Source organism: Simochromis diagramma, unplaced genomic scaffold, assembly GCF_900408965.1.
Source record: "Simochromis diagramma unplaced genomic scaffold, fSimDia1.1 OVJJ01000107.1, whole genome shotgun sequence".
Classification (NCBI taxonomy): Eukaryota; Metazoa; Chordata; class Actinopteri; order Cichliformes; family Cichlidae; genus Simochromis; species Simochromis diagramma.
In genome coordinates this window covers 8,579,771-8,606,300 of record NW_024387209.1, presented here as the reverse complement: position 1 = coordinate 8,606,300, position 26,530 = coordinate 8,579,771, and the positions used below count along the sequence as shown (strand labels likewise).

At 42.6% G+C, this 26,530-nt stretch overlaps 3 protein-coding genes and 1 long non-coding RNA gene across 23 annotated transcripts in view; 3 read left to right on the top strand and 1 right to left on the bottom strand.

Moving 5' to 3' along the window:
• abi2b (abl-interactor 2b) overlaps positions 1 to 4,995 on the top strand; it is a 33,224-nt gene extending 28,229 nt beyond the window's left edge. For all 11 annotated transcript variants that reach the window (XM_040051785.1, XM_040051784.1, XM_040051786.1 and 8 more), the window contains 2 exons: positions 2,045 to 2,224; positions 2,596 to 4,995. In XM_040051785.1, the coding sequence (XP_039907719.1) occupies positions 2,045 to 2,224; positions 2,596 to 2,771 (356 nt within the window). In that variant the 3' untranslated portion in view covers positions 2,772 to 4,995. The remainder of the gene's footprint in view (positions 1 to 2,044; positions 2,225 to 2,595) is intronic.
• LOC120746335 lies at positions 852 to 20,951 on the bottom strand. The gene is made up of 3 exons (XR_005698824.1): positions 20,701 to 20,951; positions 14,842 to 14,844; positions 852 to 862 (listed from the first exon to the last, which is right to left on the bottom strand). It is a non-coding gene; the product is annotated as an uncharacterized LOC120746335 (long non-coding RNA).
• Positions 6,816 to 20,397, top strand: LOC120746333. Of its 2 annotated transcripts, XM_040051808.1 has the most exons (8): positions 6,820 to 6,928; positions 6,964 to 7,057; positions 14,422 to 14,574; positions 17,371 to 17,496; positions 17,591 to 17,757; positions 19,281 to 19,368; positions 19,548 to 19,623; positions 19,827 to 20,397. In XM_040051808.1, the coding sequence occupies exons 2-8, from the start codon at positions 6,988 to 6,990 to the stop codon at positions 19,885 to 19,887; spliced, it is 741 nt and encodes a 246-aa protein (XP_039907742.1). In that variant the 5' UTR covers positions 6,820 to 6,928; positions 6,964 to 6,987; the 3' UTR covers positions 19,888 to 20,397. The 2 variants fall into 2 exon arrangements, with proteins under 2 accessions (XP_039907741.1, XP_039907742.1); XM_040051807.1 differs by having other exon boundaries at positions 6,816 to 7,057.
• The window catches only part of LOC120746332 (SLAM family member 9-like), an 18,077-nt gene continuing 12,300 nt past the window's right edge, over positions 20,754 to 26,530 (top strand). For 8 of the 9 annotated variants that reach the window (XM_040051806.1, XM_040051805.1, XM_040051799.1 and 5 more), the window contains exons 1-4: positions 20,754 to 20,867; positions 22,281 to 22,430; positions 24,632 to 24,757; positions 24,853 to 25,022. In XM_040051806.1, coding sequence (XP_039907740.1) covers positions 20,810 to 20,867; positions 22,281 to 22,430; positions 24,632 to 24,757; positions 24,853 to 25,022 — 504 coding nt within the window. In that variant the 5' untranslated portion in view covers positions 20,754 to 20,809. Of the gene's footprint in view, positions 20,868 to 21,638; positions 21,754 to 22,280; positions 22,431 to 24,631; positions 24,758 to 24,852; positions 25,023 to 26,530 lie in introns of all 9 variants that reach the window. The other variant, XM_040051798.1, reaches the window with a different exon arrangement.

Genomic DNA, 26,530 nt, shown 5'->3' with positions numbered 1-26,530 from the left:
GTGAATATTTTCTCAAGTAAACAACCACCAACATCAGCTGCTGCCCTCACATTCAGGTTTCGTTCTGAGCAGTTTTCTTTAAACTGTCTGATACGTTTGGAGATTATGCCAGAAGTATGATTATAAGCTCCAGAAGACTCAAAGCGCGATAATTGATTCAAATCAATGAGATATTTAGGGCCTAAACACTCCAAGCATAGTATGACACTATTTTGCATAACAACATTATATTGATACAGGTTCACGAAATACAAAGGTTTTTGTTCAGAAGGAGAACGAAGATCACCTGCTGGACTGTGATTTCAGCCCAGCAGGTGGTGCTGTTGACTTTTTTCCTAGTGAGGTTGGCACCATCAGGAAGAAATTGGCAAAATGGGGGGACTTCTTTCTTCATCTGAGGCAAAGAATAAATCAGAGAAGCACTTTCTGCATTTAACTCGAAGACATGGACATGAATGTCGTGTGAATGTAAAATACTGCAAACACGAGGGCAGTGTCAAATGACACCTGACAGATTTACCTTGACAAAAGAAAAAAAACACAATCTATCACCAACTTTATGTGCAAACACCAGCGTTCATGCAGCTCAAGATATTACAATCCAGCTGTCTGACACTGTCACAGAGGAAATCAAGCAGAAATTGTTGGGTTATTTGGAGCATGTGGAAATTATGTTTGTCTTTTCCTTTGTTTGGACAACACCGACACAAAGTTTGCATTACAGTGCAACAGCTACACCTGGAGCCAGACTTCACACTAGCATAACAGAAGTAACTATTCTGCCATTGGCAGCTGTTGGATCTACAGCTGCCTTAATTTGCATTTGGATTTTTTAAAATGTGCCGAGGCAGGTTCAGACGTGCTTTAGGGTTTGTGGTAAGCATGCTATAGTACTGTAGAACCGCACATGACTGTTAAATGATCTAAATGAGCACTTTTTCAATAGCATGGAGACAAATGTTGTAATAGGATGGATTTTAAACTAACGTTTAGTTTAACAAAACTTGCGATCTCTTTCTTGTGTGGAGCAAACTTAAAAAAAAAACACCAGTACAAATAGAATTATCCAAAGGAACTAGAGGGAAAGCTGTAACCCTGTCAAAGTGCGTCATATGTCAGGAGAAGGTGACTAATGCTAATGTGGTGCCAACAAAAGAGGAACTTGGAAACAAAATGATTCCTCTTTAAGCAAACAAACCAGATGGTGCAGGCCAGCTCGGTGCTAATGAAGTTTAGTGCAAATCCAATTTTGTGTGTGAAGGCAGGTAATCACAAATTTCTGATGTGTGAGTGGATAAGTGAACAGTGTGGTGGCAGAAAAGCTCTTTATAAAGGTTTTATAAAGGAAATCTGGGCCCAGGGGTCTCAGTTAACCTGATGTCTGCTTCACCCACCATCAGCATGCAGGTTGGGTGCCTTCATGTGAAAACGCCTTGTACCAGTATGCACAACACGCTGGGAACATAATGACTTTTGAGTGTTCGTTGAAGATTTTAGTTCCCCTTTCATGGGTTTTGCTCCAGAAACGTTTGAAACCACTTCTCTTACTGAGTAAAAGTAATGCAGTGCATGTGAGACTATGGACAGTACATCAGCTCCAGATGTCATGCTTTTAAAAACCAAAGGCTCATTTTTAGTGTAAAGGTGCAAAAGCAAGAAATGGAGAAGTGAAACTGGTCAGAGGAAAAGTATTTAGGTTTTTCCCATTGGTTAAAATCTGAGAGGGATTTCGAAGCCTGAAGGTGGTGGATTGGCAGCAGATGGTGGTGGTTGACTGCTCGGTATCATGCGTGTAAGCAAAGAGTGTGAAGCATGATGAGAATAATGAGGCGTTTGTGTCGTCTTTCTGTAAATGCATGTTGAGCTGCTGCGTGCACTTTTTGTTTTCAGCATGTTTGTCCTCAGGTTCTCTGTAAAACTGACAAACACCCAGCATGGGCTGTTTCTGCATGACTGTAAGAGCTCCGCCTCTGAGCTTCTTCTCGCTCGTCTCTAACTGGTTGTGTCCCCCCCCCTTACTGCCCAACCTGGAAACTACTCCTAGTCTCAGACGTGCCACCTCCGCCAGCCGACGAGCCGGTGTTTGAGGAGCCCACGCCTCCTCCGCCGCCACCTGAAGACTACGAGGACGATGAGGATGAAGAGGAGTCGGCGGTGGTGGAGTACAGCGACCCCTACGCTGAGGAGGACCCGCCCTGGGCCCCACGCAACTACCTGGAGAAAGGTCTGCCTTTGCTGGTCAAGGAAATGTGTGTGATAAAATAAAATGTTGAAAGTGTAATGTGAAAGATTAGCGGGTCCAAGAGGGAAAAAATGGATTCAGGGAAGAATTTAAATTAAACAAACTTGAATATTTTCTGATAAAATAAGCAGAAAAAAATGTGTAAATGAGGACAATTTGGCAAGAAAAATGACCAGAAAATGTGACTGTTTCATTTTATTAATTAAACAAAAATGGAAAAGGATTTCTTGCCATAAATTTACAACTTGTCAGAAATAAAAAAATAAAAAATAAAAAAAAAAATTTCTGAATATTAGTCCAGAATATTAATCCACTCCATCTTTATTTCCATATTTTATTCCGTCATCCCGCAGTGGTGGCCATCTACGACTACTCCCGCGACAAAGAGGACGAGCTTTCGTTCCAGGAGGGCGCCATCATCTACGTGATCAAGAAGAACGACGATGGCTGGTTCGAGGGCGTCATGAACGGGACCACGGGCCTCTTCCCCGGCAACTACGTCGAGTCCATCATGCACTACGCTGACTGAGCGGCGCCTCCCTGAGCAGGAGAGGAAACGGGAGGAGCGCTTGTTGGGGATGGGAGCGGGGGGAGGGAAGGGTTAAAGGTCAAAGACTTTGATCGAACAGAGCATGATCACCTCCGGGCGAAGAAAGCAAAGAGCAGGGAGGCAAAGAGGAGGCAGGTTTTTGGTTTTTTTGAAGAAGAAATTGGACATGACAGACTCGGTCATTCTCATGACTTAGTCACCGCTATAAAACGACCACTACTCTAGATATAAGCTTCCCTGTAACGTTTCTTTCTTTGTGACTTTGTTTGATTAACGAGGAGGACTGGGCGGTGATGGGTTTGTTACTTTTTGAGAGTTTGTTTCACACTACAAGGCCACTAAATTGATTTCTGCTTCTTTTATGTTTTTTATTCCTTGTGTTTTTAGCAGTTTGCCCAATATTTATTTGTAGTGGGAGGGGGTGGAGAGATGAGCGGGTAGATGAGGCTTCGGAGAAAAAGGGCTGGAGGAAAATGCCTTCAGGTTTCGTTATTCTCAGACACTCCAGATGCAACAGCGATATCCTCAGTGAGACGCATGGATGGGCGGGTGAGGGCACGGAGCGTGCCAAAGCTGATGAAGATAAGCACATCAGATGTCTTAATGTGATCCACGAAGCTAGATAAAAGGGGGAAATCCTCCTTAAGAGTGCTTTAAATGATGAACTTTGCTCGTTTTTGTTCCGTTTGCGTGGTTAACGCAGACAAGTTTAGTCACTACATGCTTTACTTTGCAGTTTTCAGGTGAAGGAATCGTCATCCAGCCCTCAAATCAGAGAAAGGCGTGGATTTAAAGTCTGCAGCTCCCGTAATAAAGTTGGATGAACAGTCGAGGCGAGCCGTTTACTTTGGTCTTTATTCTATTTCTTTTGCCGTTCACCAAGAGTTGGCGGTCGAGTTTTGCTTACAGAGCGGCAGACTGCATGTTTGAACTCATGGAAGGAGAGGGGGGGCTAAAAGCTTCTTTTTTGCTCTACTGATGATTAATGTCTTAATATTTTTAGATATGGTGTGGTTTTGGTTTTTGATATTCACCCACGACAAACCACGACGACGATGCATTTAGGTCATTTCTAAGATGCTTGTGCCATATTGAAGTGTGTGTGTTGCTGTTTCAGAGGTTATCACTTCATTTTGCAATAAAAATCGGCCGGAGGGAAGCGGGACTGTCGTCGAATTACAGATCTTTAGTTTTTCCCGAGCTGTTTGAAATCAGAAGCACATACATTTGTAGTGAAAAGTTTAAAAAAAACAACAACAAAAAAAACAAAACAAAAAGGTGTAGAAGAAATATTATAAATGTGAAGATGTATTATGCCCTCAGACACAGGAATTATTGAATATGAAAAGAAGCCAGCTGTTGTGTTTTGAAACGGTTTTAAGTAACGCATTAGGACCCCGATACCTTTGTTGTTTTTGTTTTTTTTTGTTTGTTTGTTTTTTGTTTTTTTTTGTTTTTTTAAAGAGACAGTGAGTTTAGGCACCATTCGTCCTCCGTATGGCTTTTGATGCGCTTGGCTGTTTGCGAGGGCTCTGTGCTTGTACTTCTGTCAGGATCTTTTTATTTTCTACTCCCAAAAAAGAAAAAGGAAAAAAAAAGAAAAAGAAAAACAAGAACAGCAAGTGGGTCTGTATGTGAGTCTTGCATGCCATTGTTATTATCTGTACTGGTGTCCCTGAAACCTACGTGGCAAGATCACCCATTTCTAAAAAGGCAAGCAGCCCTGCAGCTCTGACCAGGTACCGCCAGCCTCATCCAAAGAGACTGTACAACTTTACTTCGAGCCCACGTCCAAGGAGCCGCTCGCTGACCTGTGGGGGAGGAGGGACAGAGGGAGGGGAGGCACTCGGCTTCCTCCTCCCCCCTGACAGTAGCCGTCATCAGTGGTGAAAAATCGTTTTTTTTGTGTGTGCATAAGCTGCTAGTGAATCCTGCGGACAGACTGCAGGCGGGAGATGAATGAGAACATTGACTCTTGTTGCATAACACTCATAAACTGACACTAAAATATATATATATATATGTATCTGAGTGAGGCCCTCTGGTCTGCAGGATTCACAGCTTCCTGGAGTCACAGACGTCCCCTCGGGATGTCGAGTTTAACAGTCCATAATGCCATTGTGTTGCACAGTTAAAGTTGAATTGCAGAAGTATCATATTTGTAAAATCATGAGAACAAAGACAATAAAATTATTGAGATTTATCGGTGGAGTCTCATCTTGCTTCATTAATGTTTCTTTGCTGTGCAGAAATGCATGTGAGAGAATCATGTCCAGTTTAAAAGTACACTGGAGGGTAAAGACTAAAAATTAAGAGTCTACTGGGAATTCCCATGTCTCAGTCTGTGCAGATCAGTTTATGATAAAACTGGATTAAATGAAGCACCAAATCACAATAGGTGCCTCAAGACGCTTTACGTTGTAAGGTAAAGACCCTACAATAATACAAAGAAACCCCAACAATCAGAGGACTGCTAAGAGTAAGCGGTTTGGTGACAGTGGGAAGAAAAAACTCCCTTTTAATAGAAAGAAACCTAGAGCAGAACCAGGGAGGGGCGCCCATCTGCTAGGACTGATTTGGGGTGAGGTGAGGAAGACGGGACAGAAGGAAAACAGAAGAGAGGCAGACATAATAACTAATGATTAAATGAAGAAAGGTGGGTGGAAAAAGGTGAGTGAAGAAGAAACAGTGCATCATGGCAAGTCCCCAGCAGCTAAGGCCTACTGCAGCATAACTAAGGGAAGATTCAGAGTCACCTGATCCAACCATAACTATATGCTTTATCAAAAAAAAAACCCTGTTAAGCCCGTCTGTCTCCCGAATCCAAGCTGGGAGCTGGTTCCAACCTCCCATTCTACTTTTAAATATCCTAGGAACCACAAGTAAGCTTGCAGTCTTGGAAGTCTGCGAAGTGCTCCATTGGGGTGATATAGTACTGTAAGGTAGTTAAGATAAGATGGGGCCTGATTATTCAAGAGTTTATATGTGAGAATAATTTTAAACTTGATTCTGGATTTAGCAGAGGGGCCAATGAAGAGAAGCCCATATACGCTTTCTTTCTAGTGTTTTTCAGTACTAGCTGCAGCATTGGTGGATCAACTAGTTGTTTTAACAAGCTGAAAAAAACAAACAAAACTATAACGGCTACATGTAAGCAATCTGTTAGACAGTTTATGCAGCTGTGGTTAAATAAGAGCGTATATTTACAGTATTTCCCTGTTCACAAGGGCCTTGTAGCAGGTTTAACTGGTCCTGGTGTTCAGAAAGGGAAGACAGCTTTCCTTAATATTAAGATATTGACAATTTAACTATTTGCCTTATTTTCATACACTGAGGTGAGAACTTTTACATCACCTTTATATTTGTGCATCAGCCAAATGTGAAACTAAGTAAACCTGAGGCAGGTTGCTTGAGTTATTGAGTGCTTCATTTTTCAAAGCTTAAATAAGTCAACCAAAATAATAAATGAATATACTTAATAAAAATGTCTTATTTTTTTTTTCAAGGAAATGTAGATTTAGCCTAACTGAAGAAGATGGGTATAACCTTTTGTGCAGCCCTGTGTTGTGATACAGACAAATGACCTGTACAGCCTGAGGCCTGGCTGTACAAGAGTATAAAGGCAATTTTGTGTTCAGCAACTCTTTTTTTTTTTTTTTTTAGTAAGTGTTGCTACAATATTTAGAGGCTTTAAAAGTCATTACAGCAGCATTTCTTTATTTTGTAGCAAAAATTGAGACGTACTGTTGTCTTGTGATTAATGCATGTCGAAAAAAACGGCACAATATTTTAGCAGATTTAAGATCTACAAAAATCTGAGAAACCACAGCGTGAAAGTGAATCATTTGGAGCACGGAGCACAATGTTTACACTGAAAACAACTGGAGTAGAAACAGAGAGCAGCACCACAAATACACACGTAAACTGTGTGTAAAATAAAAATGTGCTGCACTTGCCACAACCTGCTCTGGAAGTTGTTCAACCAGTTCTTCACAAAGTAGAATTTGTTTCCTCCTGGATTTTTTTTTTAAATTTGACTTTCATTTTAATGTCAGATCTTCTTTCTCTAGATTAGCAGCACCTGCGACCTGTTTTATTCCCTTTATTCCAACAACTTCCACATCCTAGAATTATTTGTGGGATTTGCACCAGAATGGTGGATTATTTCCCAGCTCTTTTTTATTAATTCAGGAAGATGTTACCATCGTGCTCTTTGGGTTTTATGATTCTGGTGGTGGCTTTGAAGACGCTGGGTGGTAACTCAGGTGAGTTTTGGATACTCTGTGTGGAAGTTTGATAGATAATTAGAAAAAACAGGACTGGGACAGGTTGGTGTACTTTTCACTCTAAAGTGAAACAGTCCCACTGGTACAAAGTAAAAGTTTCAGGTAAGCAAACAAAAATATAACATGTTTATATATAATGTTTGTATTCATGATTAAAGTCATACTCTGCACTTTTGGCAACCAAACACAACCATGGAACTGTCTGCCATACATACAAAAAATGCTACAGGTACAACAAATGAAGTGACAAATGACATATTTATTGAATATAAACCAGAACCAGAGAGCACTGCATGTTCAACACAGTTTTGCCTAACTTCACCAAAGAACCATTTTTATTGGTGTGGTGTGTTTGTGTATAAGTGTGTTTTACTCCTCCTTGTCATCAGTCTCATAGTATATGTTTACTATCCAGAATAATGTTAACGTCCTGTAAGCTGTACTGTGCATACTTTTGTTTCGAGTCTGCCCGGCTGCCCGAGGCTTCACTTGTGCTGCTTTAAGTTTTAAGAATACACAATAACAGTAACACTGCCATATAAACAAATGTTCATAAATAAAATTAATTATTTTAATGTGCTGTTAAGCTACAAACCTGATTAAAAATGATAATAATAATAATAATAATAACAAAGTATTTGTGATGTAACCTACCACTTTTAATTGTATTAGTATATTTAAAATTAGTGATAACATCGTGAAACACTGAAAGGTTTGAAGCATCCATCCATCCATCTTCATCCGCTTTATCCGAGGACAGGTCGCGGGGCAGCAGCCTAAGCAGAGAGGCCCAGACCTCCCTCTCCCCAGCCACCTCCTCCAGCTTATCCGGGGGAACATCAAGGCGTTCCCAGGCCAGCCGAGAGATATAATCTCTCCAGCGTGTCCTGGGTCTGCCCCGGGGCCTCCTCCCAGTGGAACATGCCCGGAACACCTCACCCAGGAGGCGCCCAGGGGGCATCCTTGTCAGATGCCCGAACCACCTCAGCTGGCTCCTTTCGATGTGGAGCAGCAGAGGCTCTACTCTGAGCCCCTCCCGGATGGCCGAATTTCCCACCCTATCTCCAAGGGAGAGGCCAGCCACCCTTCGGAGGAAGCTCATTTCCGCCGCTTGTATCCGCGATCTTGTTCTTTCGGTCACTACCCACAGCTCGTGGCCATAGGTGAGGGTAGGGACGTAGATCGACCGGTAAATTGAGAGCTTTGCTTTTACACTCAGCTCCCTCTTCACCATGACGGACCGGTGCAGCGTCTGCATTACTGCAGCTGCAGCCCCAATCCGTCTGTCGATCTCCGGCTCCCTTCTCCCATCACTCACGAACAAGACCCCGAGATACTTGAACTCCTCCACTTGGGGCAGGAACTCATCCCGACCCGGAGTGGGCACTCCACCCTTTTCCGGCTGAGAACCATGGCCTCAGATTTGGAGGTGCTGATCCTCATTCCCGCTGCTTCACACTCAGCTGCGAACCGTTCCAGTACGAGCTGGAGGCCTTCACCCGATGAAGCCAACAGAACCACATCATCCGCAAAAAGCAGAGATGAGATTCTGAGGCCACCAAAGTGAAAGCCCTCCGCCACTTGGCTGCGCCTAGAAATCCTGCCCATAAAAATTATGAACAGAACCGGTGACAAAGGGCAGCCCTGGCGGAGCCCATCACCCACCGGGAACGAGTCCGACTTATTGCCGGCAATGCGAACCAAGCTCTTGCAACGGTTGTATAGGGATCGAATGGCCCGTAGCAATGGACCAGACACCCCACACTCCCGCAACACCTCCCACAGGACACCCCGAGGGACACGGTCGAATGCCTTCTCCAAGTCCACAAAACACATGTAGACTGGTTGGACAAACTCCCATGCACCCTCAAGTATCCTTGAGAGGATAAAGAGCTGGTCCAGTGTTCCGCGACCAGGACGAAAACCGCATTGTTCCTCCTGTATCCGAGGTTCGACTAGCGGACGAACTCTCCTTTCCAGCACCCTGGCATAGACTTTCCCAGGGAGGCTGAGGAGTGTGATCCCCCTGTAGTTGGAACACACCCTCTGGTCTCCCTTCTTAAAAGTTGGGGACCACCACCCTGGTCTGCCAGTCCAGGGGTACTGCCCCTGATCTCCACGCAACATTGTAGAGGCGTGTCAACCAGGACAGCCCTACAACGTCCAGAGCCTTCAGGAACTCCGGGCGGACCTCATCAACACCAGGGGCTCTGCCACCAAGGAGTTGTTTAACTGCCTCAGTGACCTCGCCCCTGGAAATTGGCGGGTCATTCCCCTCATCCCCAGACTCTGCTTCCTCCTCGGAAGACGTGTCAGTGGGATTAAGGAGGTCCTCGAAGTATTCCTTTCACCGCCTGACAATTTTCTCAGTCGACGCCAGCAGCGCTCCGCCAGCACTATACACAGTGCAGGTAGAGCACCGCTTTCCCCTCCTGAGACGCCTGACGGTTTGCCAGAATCTCTTCGAGGCAGTCCGAAAGTCTTTTTCCATGGCCTCTCCGAACTCCTCCCACACCCGAGTTTTTGCTTCAGCCACTGCCCGAGCGGCATTCCGCTTGGCCTGTCGATACCTGTCGGCTGCCTCCAGAGTCCCACAGGCTAACCAAGCCCAATAGGACTCCTTCTTCAGCCTGGTGGCTCCCTTCACCTCTGGTGTCCACCATTTGGTTCAGGGATTACCACCACGGCAGGCACCAACCACCTTGTGGCCGCAGCTCAATGCAGCAGCTTCGGCAATGGAGACGCTGAACATGGTCCATTCGGACTCAATGTCCCCAGTCTCCCTCGGAATGCTGTTGAAGCTCTGCCGGAGGTGTGTGTTGAAGATCTCGCGGACTGGGGCCTCTGCTAGACGTTCCCAGCACACCCTCACTACATGTTTAGATGCACCGGGTCTGTCCAGCGTCCTCCCCCGCCACCTGATCCAACTCACCACCAGGTGGTGATCAGTTGACAGCTCAGCCCCTCTCTTTACCCGAGTGTCCAGAACATATGGTCGCAGGTCTGGTGATACGATTACAAAATCGATCATCGACCTACAGCCTAGAGCGTCCTGGTGCCACGTGCACTTATGGACACTCTTATGTTCGAACAAGGTGTTCGTTATGGCCAAACTGTGATTTGCACAGAAGTCCAATAACAAAACACCGCTCGGGTTCAGATCAGAGAGGCCGTTCCTCCCAATCACGCCCCTCCAGGTCTCGCTGTCGTTACCCACGTGAGCATTGAAGTCTCCCAGCAGGACAACAGAGTCTCCAGGTGGAGCACCTTCCAGCACCCCCCCCCCCAGGGACTCTAAGAAGGCTGGGTACTCTGAACTGCCACTCGGCGCATAAGCTCAGATGACAGTCAGGACCCGTTCCCCGACCCTAAGGTGCAGGGAACAAACCCTCTCATCCACCAGGAAAAACCCCAACATACCAGCCCGCCGCCTCTCACCAGGGGCAACTCCAGACTGAGACAGAGTCCAGCCCCTCTCCAGGAGACTGGTTCCAGAGCCCAAGCCATGCATAGGGGTGAGCCCGACTATATCTAGCCGGTACCTCTCAACCTCACGCACTAACTCAGGCTCCTTCCCCACCAGAGAGGTGACATTCCATGTCCCTATTGTCAGTCTTGGCAGCCGGGGATCAGTCCGCCAGGGCCTCCGCTCCTGGCTGCCACCCGGCACACAATGCACCCGACCCCTATGGCGCCTCCTGCGGGTGGTGGGCCTGCGGCCCATGTCTCCTCTTCGGGCTGTGCCCGGCCGGGCCCCATGGACTAAGGCCCGGCCACCAGATGCTCGCCCTCGGGCACCCTCCCCGGGCCTGGCTCCAGGGCGGGGCCCCGGTAACCCTATCCCGGGCAGGGTAAACTGTTCCCTCGATATTCTCTTCATAAGGGTCTTCTGAAGGTTTGAAGCAGCTGCACAAATTTCCCAACAGTCTGACAGCCAACTCCACAGTGACCCCTAATGGACACTTTTGCTACCATCACATCTTGGTAACATAATTCTGTGAAACAACAAGACAAACCAGTGCTGCACAACTGTAAATAAGGCTCCTTATTACAGTAAAGCAACCTATCAGTAATTAAGACTGACACATGTTTTGGAGAAATCCATGTGTACAGACAAGGAAAGAAAAAACTCTGAGACTGTTAAAGACAGAAACCTGTGATTGTGGTGAATGGTTCACTTCACTAAGGAAATCCTTGCTGTACTTCGATGGTAATCAGTGTTATGCTGTAAAAGAGGATATTTTTCACAAGTATGTTCATTTAGATTTCAGTGCAAAGTATTGTACATTTCACTTCATTTACTAGTGATGTAATAAATAGATTCATCACATAAAAGTACAATGTTGTAAAAGGCAGATGTATCATTTTTTAGCATCAAGATGAATGTTTGTACATTTTTGTTTTGCACATGGAATTCATGTCTATAAATTCATAAATAGTTACAGTGGATCTGCTGCTTAAGCTATTTAGCGTGATCAATAAGTACTGTAAGTAGTATAAATTTGCCTTTTCTTATAGAGTAAATAAGAAGCTGGGGACACTGAGTCAGAATGGTTCATGCAGTGGTCGGTGTCTACCATGGCAGAAACCCCCAAATGACAAGTAAAGAGTTCTGTCAAGCTAAAGAAGGAGTCCTATCCAGCTTTTCTGGCCCATAAAACTCTGGAGGTGGGTAACAGACAGCCTCCTGGTAGGAGTCGAGTTTGGCTATGGAACCAGACTTAAGGGTGGTGTTGAAGCAAAGATTCAGGTAGAGGAAGCTGCTCAGTGCTGACTTCCAACTCCATGAGTATCGTGCTTCTTAACCTCTCCCTGGAAAGGTTTATCTCAGGGTGCTGGAGATGAGAATCTGACCATTAATCATATCAGATTGAAGAGGAATTGATCAGTCGGTTGACACGTGTTTTGTGCACTTCAACATTCTTCTACAATTGTCAGGGTATTGTGTGGGGGATGCTCCGGGAGTAGGGATGGGTACCGGTATCCGGTGCCATTATGGCAGCAGCATAAACGGTAGTAACCAGACCGAAAAGCAGCGCACATTTCGGTGCTTTATTTTGGTGCTTTTTTTCCCTGAGATGTCATACACTTTGGATTCCAGCCAATCATTTTACCTTTGCGAGCGTAGTAGGCGGGCCCAGGTACATACGTTCTTTTAGAGCAGAGCTACAGATTAAAAATGCCCAAAGTGAAGCGGTCAAAAGTCTGGCTGTACTTCACAGCAAAATATGCAAACTCAGCAGCCTGCAACAAGTGCTTTAAGGTGATACTGTGCAAAGGAGGTAACTCCTCGAATCTGATGAAACACCTGCGTATAGCATTTTGTTAAAAGCCGAGAAATGCGCTGTATTTGATAGCTTGCTGCGAGACCTCACACCGTGCGCATCTACTGCGGGTGGGTTGCCTGTTATCCAAACCGGAGTTAGCAACATCCCCCAAAAACCCAAAGACGAGAGTCCTGGCCCCTAGCCCTGCCAGTGTAGCAGACATGATGACGGTGACGAATGATGATGATGATGGCAGCAGCCGTTCTTCTCTGCGTGAGTAGCTTAATGTTGTTTGTGTGTAATTTACGCTGAGTAGGCCACATTATTACATTAATGCAAGTAAGGTGAACTAGCAAACACCGTCGTAGTTACATGCGGCTGTCTTCTTGTTTGATGGCAGATACTCCCTTCACCCTGGCCAAAAAGGCTAAAATGCCCAAAGAAAAAGTGGAAAACAGCTAAACATGAGAGGTTTTTGGACAAAGTTTGTTTTTTCCATTGTTTAAGCACTGCTTCCAGCCAAGAGTGATGCCATAAATCCCCTATAGCTGCAGAAAAGGCTAACATTGTTATCTTTTTACAAAAAAACAGCTAAACATGAGAGGGTTTTGGACCAATTTTGTGTTCTCCATTCTTTAAGCACCGGTTCGAGCACCGTTTAAGCACCGGCATGTTTCAAAAGTACCGGTTTGGTACTGGTATTGGATAAAACCTAATTGATACCATCCCTATCCGGGAGTGGCTTTTTGTTACAGGCTTTTTGATCCCTGTGAAGTAGCATAACATAAGCAGCATAAAAGGTAACAGGAAGACAGCATCTGCAGACTGTTCAAGTTTCTTTTAGGTGTTCTTTATTTTCTGGTGTCGCCTTTCAACAATTGTTTCACAAAACATAAGAACCTGTGAGTCAAACTCTCACCTGCTTTATATAGAATTCCACTCACACCTGGATCTCATTAACCTCTATCATTGGGAAAACAGGGTAGACTAAATAACACAGTCTAGACAAAGAAACAGGAATAAAATCATTTTTCCACTTAACAAACTCATTCACCCAACTAAACAGTTTGAAAAGTCAATCTCTTCACCTAATCTGACTCATGAGGTTATTTTAAATGAAATAAACAATTTTACACAAAATAAACACCCCTTCATTTGGTTACACCCAATTGACATGATCAGTGACATCATATCCTATAAAATCAGGAAGTACTGGGGCGGCCCTTCACACATACCTGTTTTACAAATAGGACCTGCTCAAAGGAACACACAATGGTAAGTATAACCAAACTACATAAACAAATGAAAGATCCAAATCAATTAATGATGAAGTGACATTTAGCTTTAAGTACATTTGCACAGATGAAATAAATATAACCAATGCTACCACAAACAGACCCGGGATAGTATGTAGAGCCAAGGTTACATGTGCTGTGTTTACATTAAAGCATTATGGATAGACTATAGGATAACAGAACACAAAATAACAATATATGCAAGTGACAAATGGCAAATGAATTCTGTCCTAGCCACTTTGTCACACCGTGATCAACAGTTAGAGCTTGGCTCACAATGGTGGGTGTTGGACTCCACCCAGGCTACCCTTTGTCATTAATTCTGGAAGTAATTTTTAGGCACAGCCGAGGGATGGAGCAGATCGTGTTTGGTGGTCTCAGAATCTCATCTCTGCTGTTTGCAAATGATGTCATTCTATTCTCTTCATTATCTCCTGCTTTCACTGGGGCGAAGAGTTGTTGCTGATGGCCGGTCGAGCCATGCTTTCACCTATGACCATGAGCTGTGGGTAGTTACCAAAAGAATATAACCACAGATACAAACAGGAGAAGATCTCAGAGTAGACATCCTTCCAAGCTCTCTCAGTTTGCTTGGAAATGCCTCGGTGTATTTTCAAAAGACTTGGAGGAGGTGGATGAGAAGAGGGAGGTCTGAGCATCTACACTTATACTGCTGCCCCCACAGCCTGAATGTCTACATTGCATAAGACCAAACTGTAAATTAATGCAGTTGTGCATTTAAAGAATTGAATGTGAAACTCTTAATATGTTGATTTTGCAGAGAAAGAAGGCATCTACAAGAAAGTGGGTGACAAAGTCGTCCTCACACCAGGCTCTGTGCCTGCTTCCATCACCAGGATCAAGTGGACACATGATCAAGATGTTGCTCTGGAGTGGACCAGACAACAACGTTTCACCTCCTGGCACTTCCGAGGTACATTCACTCAAGACTGAAATCCATATACATACACAGATTACATATTTTTAATGTTTGTATGTAGCGTATTTAGAAAAAAGTCATGACTCTCATTGTAAAACTACAAAGCCTAAAAGTATCCTTAAATCTTTCCTTTAATTTAACCCCTGAAGTTACACCAAACATGAAGGTTTTGGTACTGACTACCTTTAAATAAACGTAAACCTTTGCTCAAATAATATTTTAAGGGACATATTTACGCAGACCAAGAGACTAGTTGTTGACTGCCTGACAACCATCGGTTGCCACATAAAAATGTGTTTTCTCTGACTGATTGGGTGGCAAGTAGTTCTGGGAATTTGCTGACTGTAGAAAGGTGAAATTGGTCGCAAAAGAGGTGTTTGGTGCTCCACTGAAAACCTGCTTGCAACTGGTTTGGTCGTTAGCAGCCCCAAGCAGATGTAAAACTCAAAAGTGTGACACAAACTGGAAACAGAGCTCGTTTGCCTTCAAAGTAAATGTTGCAGCTTTTGAAACATGTTGATTTTGCAGGTAAGGCAGAAAAGTATCTGCATTTTTTCAACTTTGACTTCCACTGCGTGGTTAGTTGGCAAGTTAGTTACATCTTAAGTCACACAGACAATTCACCGCCTTTATGCAAACTATTGGTTTCCACGTCAATCTGATGTTGACTAAAGCAATCACAAGCAGTCTTGATGCCTGCTTAATCATCCAGGTAAGAAAATCCCAGCAAGTTGATTCTTTTCATCTGAACATAACATATTCAGTGAGTAGAAGTCTCTCGTCCAAGTGACTTCTTCGCTCTTTTTCAGTGACTTCACTGAAAAAGACCTGAAGAAGTCACTTGGATGAGAGAGTGAATGTTTCTGCCACTGTACTTGCTACACCAAGATGGACAGAATTAATTTTCTGGCACCAGGAGGTTTGTGGTGAAGCACCCTCTTTGTGAGTATTCAACCAGGGACATCCAGGGACCTTAGCCAAACACTCAACTGGCCAAAGACAAAATATCTTTCAATAGCAACCAGAGGTTGCAAGGAGTGTGTAACTTAAGCCTTCATTAACAAGCTAAATAGATTCTTTGGGGTAGGTTTTTTGTTTAAACTGTTATGAGGTATTCAAAGGAGCTTGCAAAGAAAAGCGTCTGGACTTCTTTAAGTTGCTTGAAGACGTCTCACCTCTCATCCAAGAAGCTTCTTCAGTTCTAAGGTCAAATGATGGGGAGTCCCAGATTTAAACCTAGTGGGAGTATCCCCCCGCAGAGGGACAAATGGACCCCCTGATAATCCTCTAATCACCTGAGCCAAGGTGTGAAACTGGGTGTGGGTCACAATCAGCCAGAGTTTCGGGTGAGCTCATTGTGAAACCTGGCCCCACCTTATCGTGCAAATTCCTGAGATCAGATGGCCCAGGATGTGAGTGGGCGTTAAGGCGTCTGGGGAGGGAACTCAAAACTGGATTATAGATGGCAGACAGTTGGTGTGGTAAACCACCGCCTCTGTTCAAAGATGGTCGCTCACAGTGGACATAGATGGCTTCTTTCACTCCTCTTTCAAACCAGTTTACCGGAAGCCGACACACACGGACCAGTACCTAATTTTTGACTCCCACCACCCTCTGGAACACAAACTTGGATAAATTAGAACCCTACACCACCGGGCAGAACATGTTCCCTCTAAGCCTGAAGGAAAAAAGAAGGAACACACGCATGTAAAGGAAGCACTCAAAACGTGCGGCTATCCTAAATGGGCGTTCTTAAAGTCAGCAAAGAGGCACAGAAAAGAAGATCAGACACCAGCGAGGGAGGATAAGAAGGACAGACACAACAACATTGTCATCCCCTATGTAGCCGGTGTATCAGAAAAACTCAGGAGGGTTTTCTCCAAGCATGACATCCTGGTGCATTTCAGACCCAGCAACACGCTCAGACAAAAACTGGTTCACCCGAAAGACAAAACTCCAAAACACAGACTTAACAATGTGGTGTATGCTGTACAGTGCAGTGAGGAATGCCCAGACCTCTACATTGGACAGACCAAACAGCCACTGCACAAGCGCACAACATAGAAGAGCCACCTCCACAGGACAAGACTCAGCAGTCCATCTGCATCTTAAGGATAAAGGTCACTCTTTCGAGGATGCCAATGTTCACATTTTGGACAGAGAGGACAGATGGTTTGAGAGAGGAGTGAAAGAAGCCATCTATGTCCACTGTGAGCGACCATCTTTGAACAGAGGCGGTGGTTTACGACACCAACTCTCTGCCATCTATAATCCAGTTTTGAGTTCCCTCCCCAGACGGCTTAACGCCCACTCACATCCTGGGCCATCTGACCTCAGGAATTCGCATGATAAGGTGGGGCCAGGTTTCACAATGAACTCACCCGAAACTCTAGCTGATTGTGACCAACACCCAGTTTCACACCTTGGCTCAGGTGATTAGAGGATTATCAGGGGGTCCTTTTGTCCCTCTGCGGGGGGATACTCCCACTAGGTTTAAATCTGGGACAACCCACCATTTGACCTTAGAACTGAAGAAGCTTCTTGGATGAGAGGTGAAACGTCTTCAAGTAACTTAAAGAAGTCCAGACGCTTTTCTTTGCAAGCTCCTTAGACTACGATGACCTGGATGACTGAGAACCTTCACAGACAACGTTATGAGGTATAAATAACTATCGGATTCTAGTGATGTAAATTTCTACTGGTTAGCACCTTAAACTATGAAGTTTAAGGTAATTTCTGTGCTAATATATTGAAATGATCCACGATGATACCTTCACTTCATACTTTTAGATGGCTGTGAGGTGGATACCTCCACTGGGGTCCTGACGATCTCAAACCTGGCTCTAAATGACAGCGGCAGCTACACGGCGGAGATTAATGATGAAGTCATGAGCACAACGGAAATCATTGTTATCAGTAAGTGGGAGGAGGAATTCATACTCTAGCTAGCACGGACTAGTTCACCTGATTTTAAGTCAAATTCTTGTTGGTTTTCTCCCTTTTCTACCAGCCACTGTCCCTAATCCTACTGTGTCCACATGGTGCCACCCTGAGATGACCTACTGTACTCTCACTTGTGAACCCAACGTGACAGACGACGCCAAACCGATCACCTATTACTGGATGATAGGTGACATGGTGAAACAGTCTCCAACCAGTCAGTTCAACATCACACAGGTATAAACAGGATCTGATTATTGAATCACATGACAGCTCTGTTGGTTATTTTTGTCATTTTATCCAAACCTAATGAATCCAAAACTTTTTTTTTTAACCTAAATACTTTCAAGACATTTTATCGCAGCTTTACGTGCATTTGGCCTTTACACAATGTATAAAGAACCCGTTTGCTTTTCCTTCATTATTTAAAGACCAATAGTGACCATCAAGTAAAATCTTCAGTTTATTACATATATACTATATTGTATATGGAAACACTTATAGACCAAAGAAGATAACAGCTTAAATGCTGAATTATGTATACTGACAGAAGAGTTATCCAGATTTTCAGACCACCAGTGTGCAGCCTTCATTTGAGAAACAAACAGCAGCGATTTAAAAAAAGAGAAAGTTGATGACCTGTTATCTCTGGTTGGAGTTTTACATTTTGTAACTAGCTAAAGCAAAAGAAAGCCTGTCTGTGTTGAACTTTCTTTGCAGTACAGCGGTCCATCGTTTATCTCGGGAGTTACGTTCTAAAAAATAACCTGCCATATAGGTGTAATCCGCGAAGTAGCCAACTTTGTTTTTTTACAATTATTATAGATGTTTTAAGGCTGTAAAACCCCTCACTACACACTTTAGACACTTTTCTCAGACAGTCATGAACATTTTCACACTTTTCTCTATTGTTTAAACACTCTCAAAATTCAAACCTTCGTAGAAAAATAGGTCCAGTATTATAGAATGAAACCAAACCGTCAACATTGTTATGTTTGTTGGGGAGAAAACTTACAAACATACAGTACAGCACTTCAGAGTCACACTGCTAGAGATTGAAGATTTATGTTAATTTGACAAGCTGAACGCATTCTGCACTGGACGGGAGACACAGCATGAGATTGGCTGTAGACCATTGTCAATCAATCAGGATGCAGAACTCAATGCGCTGTAAGGGAAAAAAGCATGCAAAATTGCACCAAAAACACCAAATAAAAACAAACGCGAAACAGCGAGGCCACGAAAGGTGAACCGCGTTATAGCAAGGGACCACTGTACACCTAACTGATCAGCTGTTTTTATCCCCTATGTGTATACAACCTGATGAACTCCTCATGAATTTTGTATTTCCTGAAGAATAAACCACATTAAATGTGCGTTTTCAGGTAATATTTGCCTTTTTTTTTTTTTGAGTCTGCATTTGGGTCTTACACCGATCTTGGCACGTCCAAATCCACAGACACACAGACACACATACCCACAAACAAACAAACCAACCAACCAACCAACCAACCAAGGTGCATGTTTCAAACAAAGAATCAGAAAACGAATACATTCAGACCATCAAATGATTATCTTTAGCTCCATGGAAATTAAGTCAGTAAGTTGGAGGGAAAGTTCTGAGAGATTTGAGCGCCACAAACAAATTCAGTGACTGGCAAATGGTAAAATTCAGTATGTGGTAAACAAAACAAGGACATTTGTTTTCTAATTAAAATGCAGTGTGTGTTTATGAGCTCCTTTTTTCTCTTCATTTGCAGGCAAACAGAGAGCGTTTGATAAGCTGTCAGCTGGAAAACCCAGTCAGCTATGGATACAGTGAAAAAATCCTGAATCCACTCTTAATCAGTGAGTTATCAGCTCAACAAATTATATATGATTAAATATTACATTGTATATATGAAAAACAACAGCGACTGTGGCAGTGCATCTTTTTATTTTTTATTTTTTTATTTTACACGTATTTAAAGACTGGAAAACATAATTCTTGTAAAATTAATTTATTCCTTTTCTAAAACTTTTCTTAGGGAATCGGGCTTTACTGAGCTTACCATTTGTATGGATTCTGGTGTTCCCGTTTGGCCTTATTTGTTGTAAATGCTGGTAAGAATCCACAAAAGATTACTCTGTACAAGTTTATCAGCATTATTTTATTGTACTGTATTGTTCTCACTTAATAATTTTTATTTAGATCTAATTTGATGGACTTTTTCCATTTTATTTTATTTTAGTTCTTCTTTCAGCTTTGCGTTGTGAGGTACCCCTGCTCTAACTGGTTGTCTTTTTCTTCTTGTCCACCTAAAAAGTTGTTGTACCCGCAGGACCCGAAGACAGCGCTCCTCCACTGCTACCAACACTGTGAGATAGAGCAGTGCTGGATCAAACTGTGATGATGAGGATGAAGAAGAGTTGGTGTTGCATAAACCACTGGAGAAAAGTCTGCTTTAACTAATCCTGGAAATACAGGAAGAGAATAATACGGAGGCTTCGGAGGACAAACAAACCCAAAACAAAACAAATATATGTGTATATATTATGTGTAATAAATAGTAGTAATAAATAAAAGAATATATAGCCAGAGATATTTCTATTAGGAAAAAAAGAAAATCCCTTTGGGCAAAATTACAATGTTTTTTATGTCAGATTATGAATGTCCATAATGTGTTGTACAGATAAAGTTCCAGAAGCATCTTACTTGTAAAATCTTACTGGGGTGAATGCCAAACTTGAGAGGTTCATTCTTCATGTGTGAGGACAAACAGACAGGATTTAAATACTTTGACAACTTTATAATCAGCTTAAATAGCCCTCTAAGTCTATGTGACATACTGTGTGGTATACCATTGATGTATTAAAGTAGAGTTGGTATAAACTGTGGCTATTTGCAAACATATTTCATGTTATCACATCACATTTCGCAAAGTATTTGCCCTCAAATATAGTTTGGTAGATGTAGGCCTATAAACATTTGCATTATTGGAAATATGCTTCAGAAAATGACCTTGGTCAGTGGACCAGTTTGATTTCCTGTTTTGTTTTGTTTGTTTTGTTTGTTTTTTTGTTTGTTTGTTTGTTTTTTTGGGGGGGGGTGGCGACACATCTGGACACACCCTTCAGGTTCTGTTTTACATTTTTTAAGTCTCACTTTCTGTTTGTCAGTGACGCAGTTTAGCTTCCCACTCTTCCGCTTCTCTGATATATTCGCAGTTTAAATATTCTCTAGTTGTCTCTGATATTATTAGCCGACTCTCTCTTGTTCTTCGTCTCGTTTATGCCGTGATTTAAGAGGATGTTACGATCCGTGGGGTTAAGAATTCTTCTCTTAAGCGTGGGGTTGGTCCTTTCAGGTAAGATGGACACTGAGTTTTCAGTGGGGTGAACAATGGCGCATAGCTTCATACTAACCGTGTATGTTTTATTCCTAGTGTTATTTACGTTTCGCCAGCGTGTTAATGGTAATGTAAAGGAGTGGTGAGAGTGTTCATGGTGAAACGAATGTATCGCTATTCTGGAGCCAAACACAAACCCGGAAATAAACGAACTTTTTTATCAGTAGTTTATTAACAGTGTAAGCTGAGGTATACTTTAACTGGTGGAAGAATAACATACGAGTTCGAGTCAAGTATGATTTATCATATGATAAACATTAACTCCCAGGTGCTGCTAACACATAATAGGTGTGAAATGGAAGTTTTTAATGTTATGTCGCAACAACCCGCTTCAGGACGACGCCCGGTAAATAGCTGGTGAAACAAAATGGCACAGACATAGTTGAAATATTCTTCATATTTATTTCTGAGGTGTCTGTAAAGCAGACACATCTGTTTCACCAGCCAGTCCAGCACCGATTAATCTGCAGCACCGGATCAAATTAGAATAAAACCGGTCTTTTGGGTAGGATGGAACACCCGGCAGCGGCCATTTTGAGGTCATTCATTCCAAAAGTCACGATCCCGTCATTTGTAGGTTTCATTCGCTCGCCCAGAAAGTCAAATAAAATATTTGAATGTGTTCATGAGAGTTTTAGGGAACAGTAACATTGATTTTATGATGTTATATATGTTTTATAATGTCTGACGAACCGATAATGGGATTGTTCCTTTGTGTGAACTTACCAGTACACCCCCGAAAAAGAATAGAACTCAAAAGTAAACTACATTAAGGAGTATTTTACTCTAAGATCAACAAAACAGGAGCACAAGATGGAAGATTTGTTGTCAATCTCCTTCAGAGGTGAACATTTTGTAACAAATCTGCAGTAATTCAATTCTGTATGCTGTACTCCAGTATTCCCTGTTATGCTCCAGTTATTGTTTTGATGTTGTCAAAATGCTGTTTTTGTGTATATTTGGGGAAGTTTATCCTATTTATTTGTAGATTTTACAACCAATTAATTCCAATCCCCTGGATTTCTTAGCACCAGAAAACCATCAATAATATTCAAACGTACCTTATATTTGTTATATTGAAATCAGTTGAATTCATTTAAATGTTTTTAAATGTAATAAAATGTAAGTATGTTTTGCTGATGATGCTTAAAAGCAAGTAAAAAAAGACAAAATCTGATAAATATAATTATTTACAGTGCTCTCCCATATAAACTGGGATCATCATTAACATCTTTTACAGCATTTTGCAGATGCCACACATGCAGCTAAACTGTGTTTGTTTAGTTCTGCAAATTAGTTTTGTAAACAAAATGTTTGGTTACAGAACTAAATATGAAAAATCATGTTGATTTTGGTTTTATTTTGCCATAGACAAAGATAGTTTCAAGAAAGTGGGAGACAAAGTAGTCCTATCTCCAGGCTCTGTGTCTGATCCCATCACCAGCATCACGTGGAAACATGGCCCGGACATCGCTGTGGAGTGGTACGGAGGTGATATAGTTCCGTACCGGGACTTCAGAGGTATGTATGCTCAGGATTTAACATCAAATGCATGCAAGATAGTGGCTGCAGATTTGAAAGATCCTGGATAAATGGGAAGGCTGTCCAGAAAGGCATCATGTGTGGAATCTGTGCGAAATCAAGAATATGGATCAATCAAGGTTGTGCATCCAAGGTTTCTTTTGAAGATATATTTCTAATAAAAAAAAAAAAAGATCTTGATCCCCAAAATGAAGTGGGATCAAAAATAGCTAAATGGACTTATCTCAAAGAATTGAAAATTTCTTTTAAAACATTTTTTCTGTCATTGTGCTGTAATGAATTAACCTCTTTCATGGATTTGATGCATTTTAAAATGCTAACTTTATGCTGCACGGATAATTGAATTACCTTGGTTCATTACATTGGTTCATTACATATATATATATATATATATATATATATATATATATATATATATATATATATATATATTAGGGGTGCAACGATATTCGTATCGATATTGAACCGTTCGATACAGTGCTTTCGGTTCGGTACGCATATGTATCGAACAATACAACATTTGTAATTTATTTTATCAATTTTCCTTCTGACGATGCTGTCTGTGTTGAGCGCTCAGTGAATCTGTGTTCGACTACTCCGCCTAGGCTGCACTGTCGAGCGCAGATCCACTGAGCGCTCAACACAGACAGCATAGTCAGAAGGAAGAGCGCAGGGCAAGCTAGCGAGACAGAAGTTAAGCTCTACTTGCAACATTCAGATCTGGCGTTTGGAATTATTTTGGTTTTCATGTGACGTATGACCCTGAAGGTAAGCGAGTCATGGACTAAAGTAAAACAGTATGTTGGATGTGCCATGCAATGCTCAATTACATTGGTGTGAACTAGTGTGTTAGCGCAGTTAGCTCGTTAACGTGTTTGCCGTGTAGCCCCATGCACGGAGCGATCGGCGGTAGCTCGTTAACGGAGATTTGCCGTGTTGTGGCGTTAAGGTCATTTCAACGAGATTAACCTGAAAGCACTAGTGGGAACACAACGAATATGACTGCACATTTACGCCGACATCATCCTAGTGCAAAGACAAAAACAACAAGCATGCTACTAACTTTAGCCGAGTCATTTAGACTGTTAGCACATGATTCTCCTTATGCTGCTGAGAATATAGCCCAGAAGAAGCGGATAGTATAGCTTTTATTTTGGAAAGAGCCATTTCTCTGTAATAAACTCTCTTTTCCAAAGATGAGTGATTCCTCAATCAGATACAGGGCTTGCAATATCGCTAGCCCGACGTCCCGGAGCTAGCGATTTTTTCAGTCGGGCTACCAAAATCTATCTCTTCCCTGCCTGTCGGGCTATTGTAGGAAAAATATATGTCAATGCTTTTGCATTCTTTCAGAAATGTAGCTGGGTAATTATGTCATTGGCATCGGTGAGCCACTGTCAATATGTGACATATTGAAGTCGCGTTTGAATTTGCGCTTGTTTTTTTGCTTTCACTTTGCAATCGTGCGAACTGTGTATAGAGAGCGACAGCACTGATCTGTGAGTGATGATAATTTGTGCACCAATTCCTCTGACATCGTCTTATTAATCGTTAGCTTACTATGCAAACATGACAAGTGAAATCTCCCGCAGCTTAAACATGTGAGAGGTTGATCGCGCAGAGAATCGCTGAGCTTATGTGAGTGAGCGTGTAAAAGCATTTCAGTTCTGCTGAGCCAAATAAGACAGGTCAGGGTGAAGAAGTGACAGCCAAAGAAAAGCTTACCACAAAACGGAGAAGTTATGACAAATCAGACTATAAGGCAAAAAGAAAGTGCAGCTTTATGGTTTCATGGACAAAAGAATTTCTGTGGCTGCAATATGATGAGCTAAATAACCAGGGCTGCACATAAGTGGTCCACAGGTGCGCATTCGCTGTCAAAATAAAAAACATGCACAAGTGTTAGGGTTAAATTTAAAAACTGTACTTTTGAGTTAAAATATATATTTATAATTTTAATAAATGACAAATTAAAAAGGCATGAACATTTTTTTTGTATCGAAAAAATATCGAACCGTGACACCAAAGTATCGAACCGAACCGAACCGTGAATTTTGTGTATCGTTGCACCCCTAATATATATATATATATATATATATATATATATATATATATATATACTAAAAATCCATTAAAAATAATTATCTAATTGGTTAATTATGTAACTGTGATGTTTTTAGGTCGGTGTGAGGTGAGTACTTCCACTGGAGCGCTGACCCTCTCAAACGTGACTGTAAAGGACAGCGGCATCTACACAGCAGAGATCAACAACAGAGTCATGAGTCCGACTAAAATCACTGTTCTCTGTAAGTGGACGAATTCAGACTGAAGTTTGCTTTGACTCATTTTTTCACCATATTTAAAATAAAAAGCTTGTTTGTTTGCTGTCTTTAATTATCAGCTGCTGTCCCCAAACCCACTGTCTCCAAATCATGCAACCCTGAAATGACCATCTGTACTCTCACCTGTGAAGCCAGCATCACAGATGACACCAAACCAGTCACCTATTCCTGGGTGACAGGTGATAGGCAGACAGCTCAGTCTCCAAGCAATCAGCTCACAATAGCAAAGGTACAAACAGGATCTGATTGTTCACATAACAAGTCAGCTGCTCATTTTTTCCAGACAATTTCTCACATAAATCACAGTATCAAATCAATGACTAACAAATTATAGAAAATTTAAGACATCAGAAAAAGAAATGAATCAAAATATTTAAAACATTATTTATTTATTTATTTATTTATTTCCAGGTTTATGTACATTTGTCCTTTTAGGCATTTTTTTCAAGTCAAGTCAAGTCAAGTCAACTTTATTTGTCAATTCTGCCACATGTACAGGACATACAGAGAATAGAAATTTCGTTACTCTCAAACCCTAGTGATTAAAAAATGCAAATAAAATAATTAAAAAGTAAAAATTTAAATAAATACAATACAATTTTACGTATAACAAAAACAAAAAGCTATGCAATATACAATATACAATATTCAAGTAAGGAGGCATAGTAGTGCAAATAGGCAAATAGTGCAAATGGAGATTTAGTAGTATGCGGTAAGAGATAGTGTAACAACAAAGTCTTATGAGGTAATGGCAGTCCAATGCTCCACAAAGTGACTGGTAACTGGTGCAGGCCAGTGAGTGAGTCAGAGAGTGTGTGTGTGTGTGTGTATGTGACAGAGTTCAGTGAGACTGTGGAGGGGAGAGGGGGCAGAATCGGGAGGGAGTTAAGCTTCCTGACAGCCTGATGGATGAAGCTGTCCTTCAGTCTGCTGGTCCTGGCCTGGAGACTCCGCAGTCTCCTCCCCGACGGCAGCAGCTTGAAGAAGCTTTGCATTGGGTGCGTGGGATCAGCCGCTATGCAAAGGGCTTTTTTAGTGAGACGGGTGCTGTAAATGTCCTGGAGGGAGGGGAGAGAGACACCAATGATCCTCTCTGCAGCCCTCACTATGCGTTGGAGGGTTCTATGACAGGACGCATTGCAGGCTCCAAACCACACAGTGATGCAGCTCGACAGGATGCTCTCGATGGTGCCTCTGTAGAAAGTGTACATGATGGGGGCTGGTGCTCCTGCTCTTCTTAGTTTGCGGAGAAAGAAGAGACGCTGCTGTGATTTCTTGGCCAGTGCTGTGGTGTTGTACGTCCAGGAGAGATCCTCTGTGATGTGCACACCCAAGAACTTGGTGCTGCTCACTCTCTCCACAGACGCTCCGTCAATGGTCAGAGGAGCATGTTGGGTGTGCATTCTCCTGAAGTCCACAACAATCTCCTTCGTCTTCTCCACATTCAGAGAGAGATTGTTGTCAGCACACCACGTGGCCAGGCGTCTCACCTCACTTCTGTAGTCGGTCTCATCCCTGTTGCTAATGAGACCCACCACCGTTGTGTCGTCCGCAAACTTGATGAAGAGGTTGGAGCTATATGATGGAGTGCAGTCATGGGTCAGCAGAGTGAAGAGGAGGGGGCTCAGCACACATCCCTGCGGGGCCCCCGTGTTTAAAATGATGGTGCTGGATGTATTACTGCCGACCCGTACTGCTTGAGGTCTTCCGGTGAGGAAATCCAACAGCCAGTTGCAC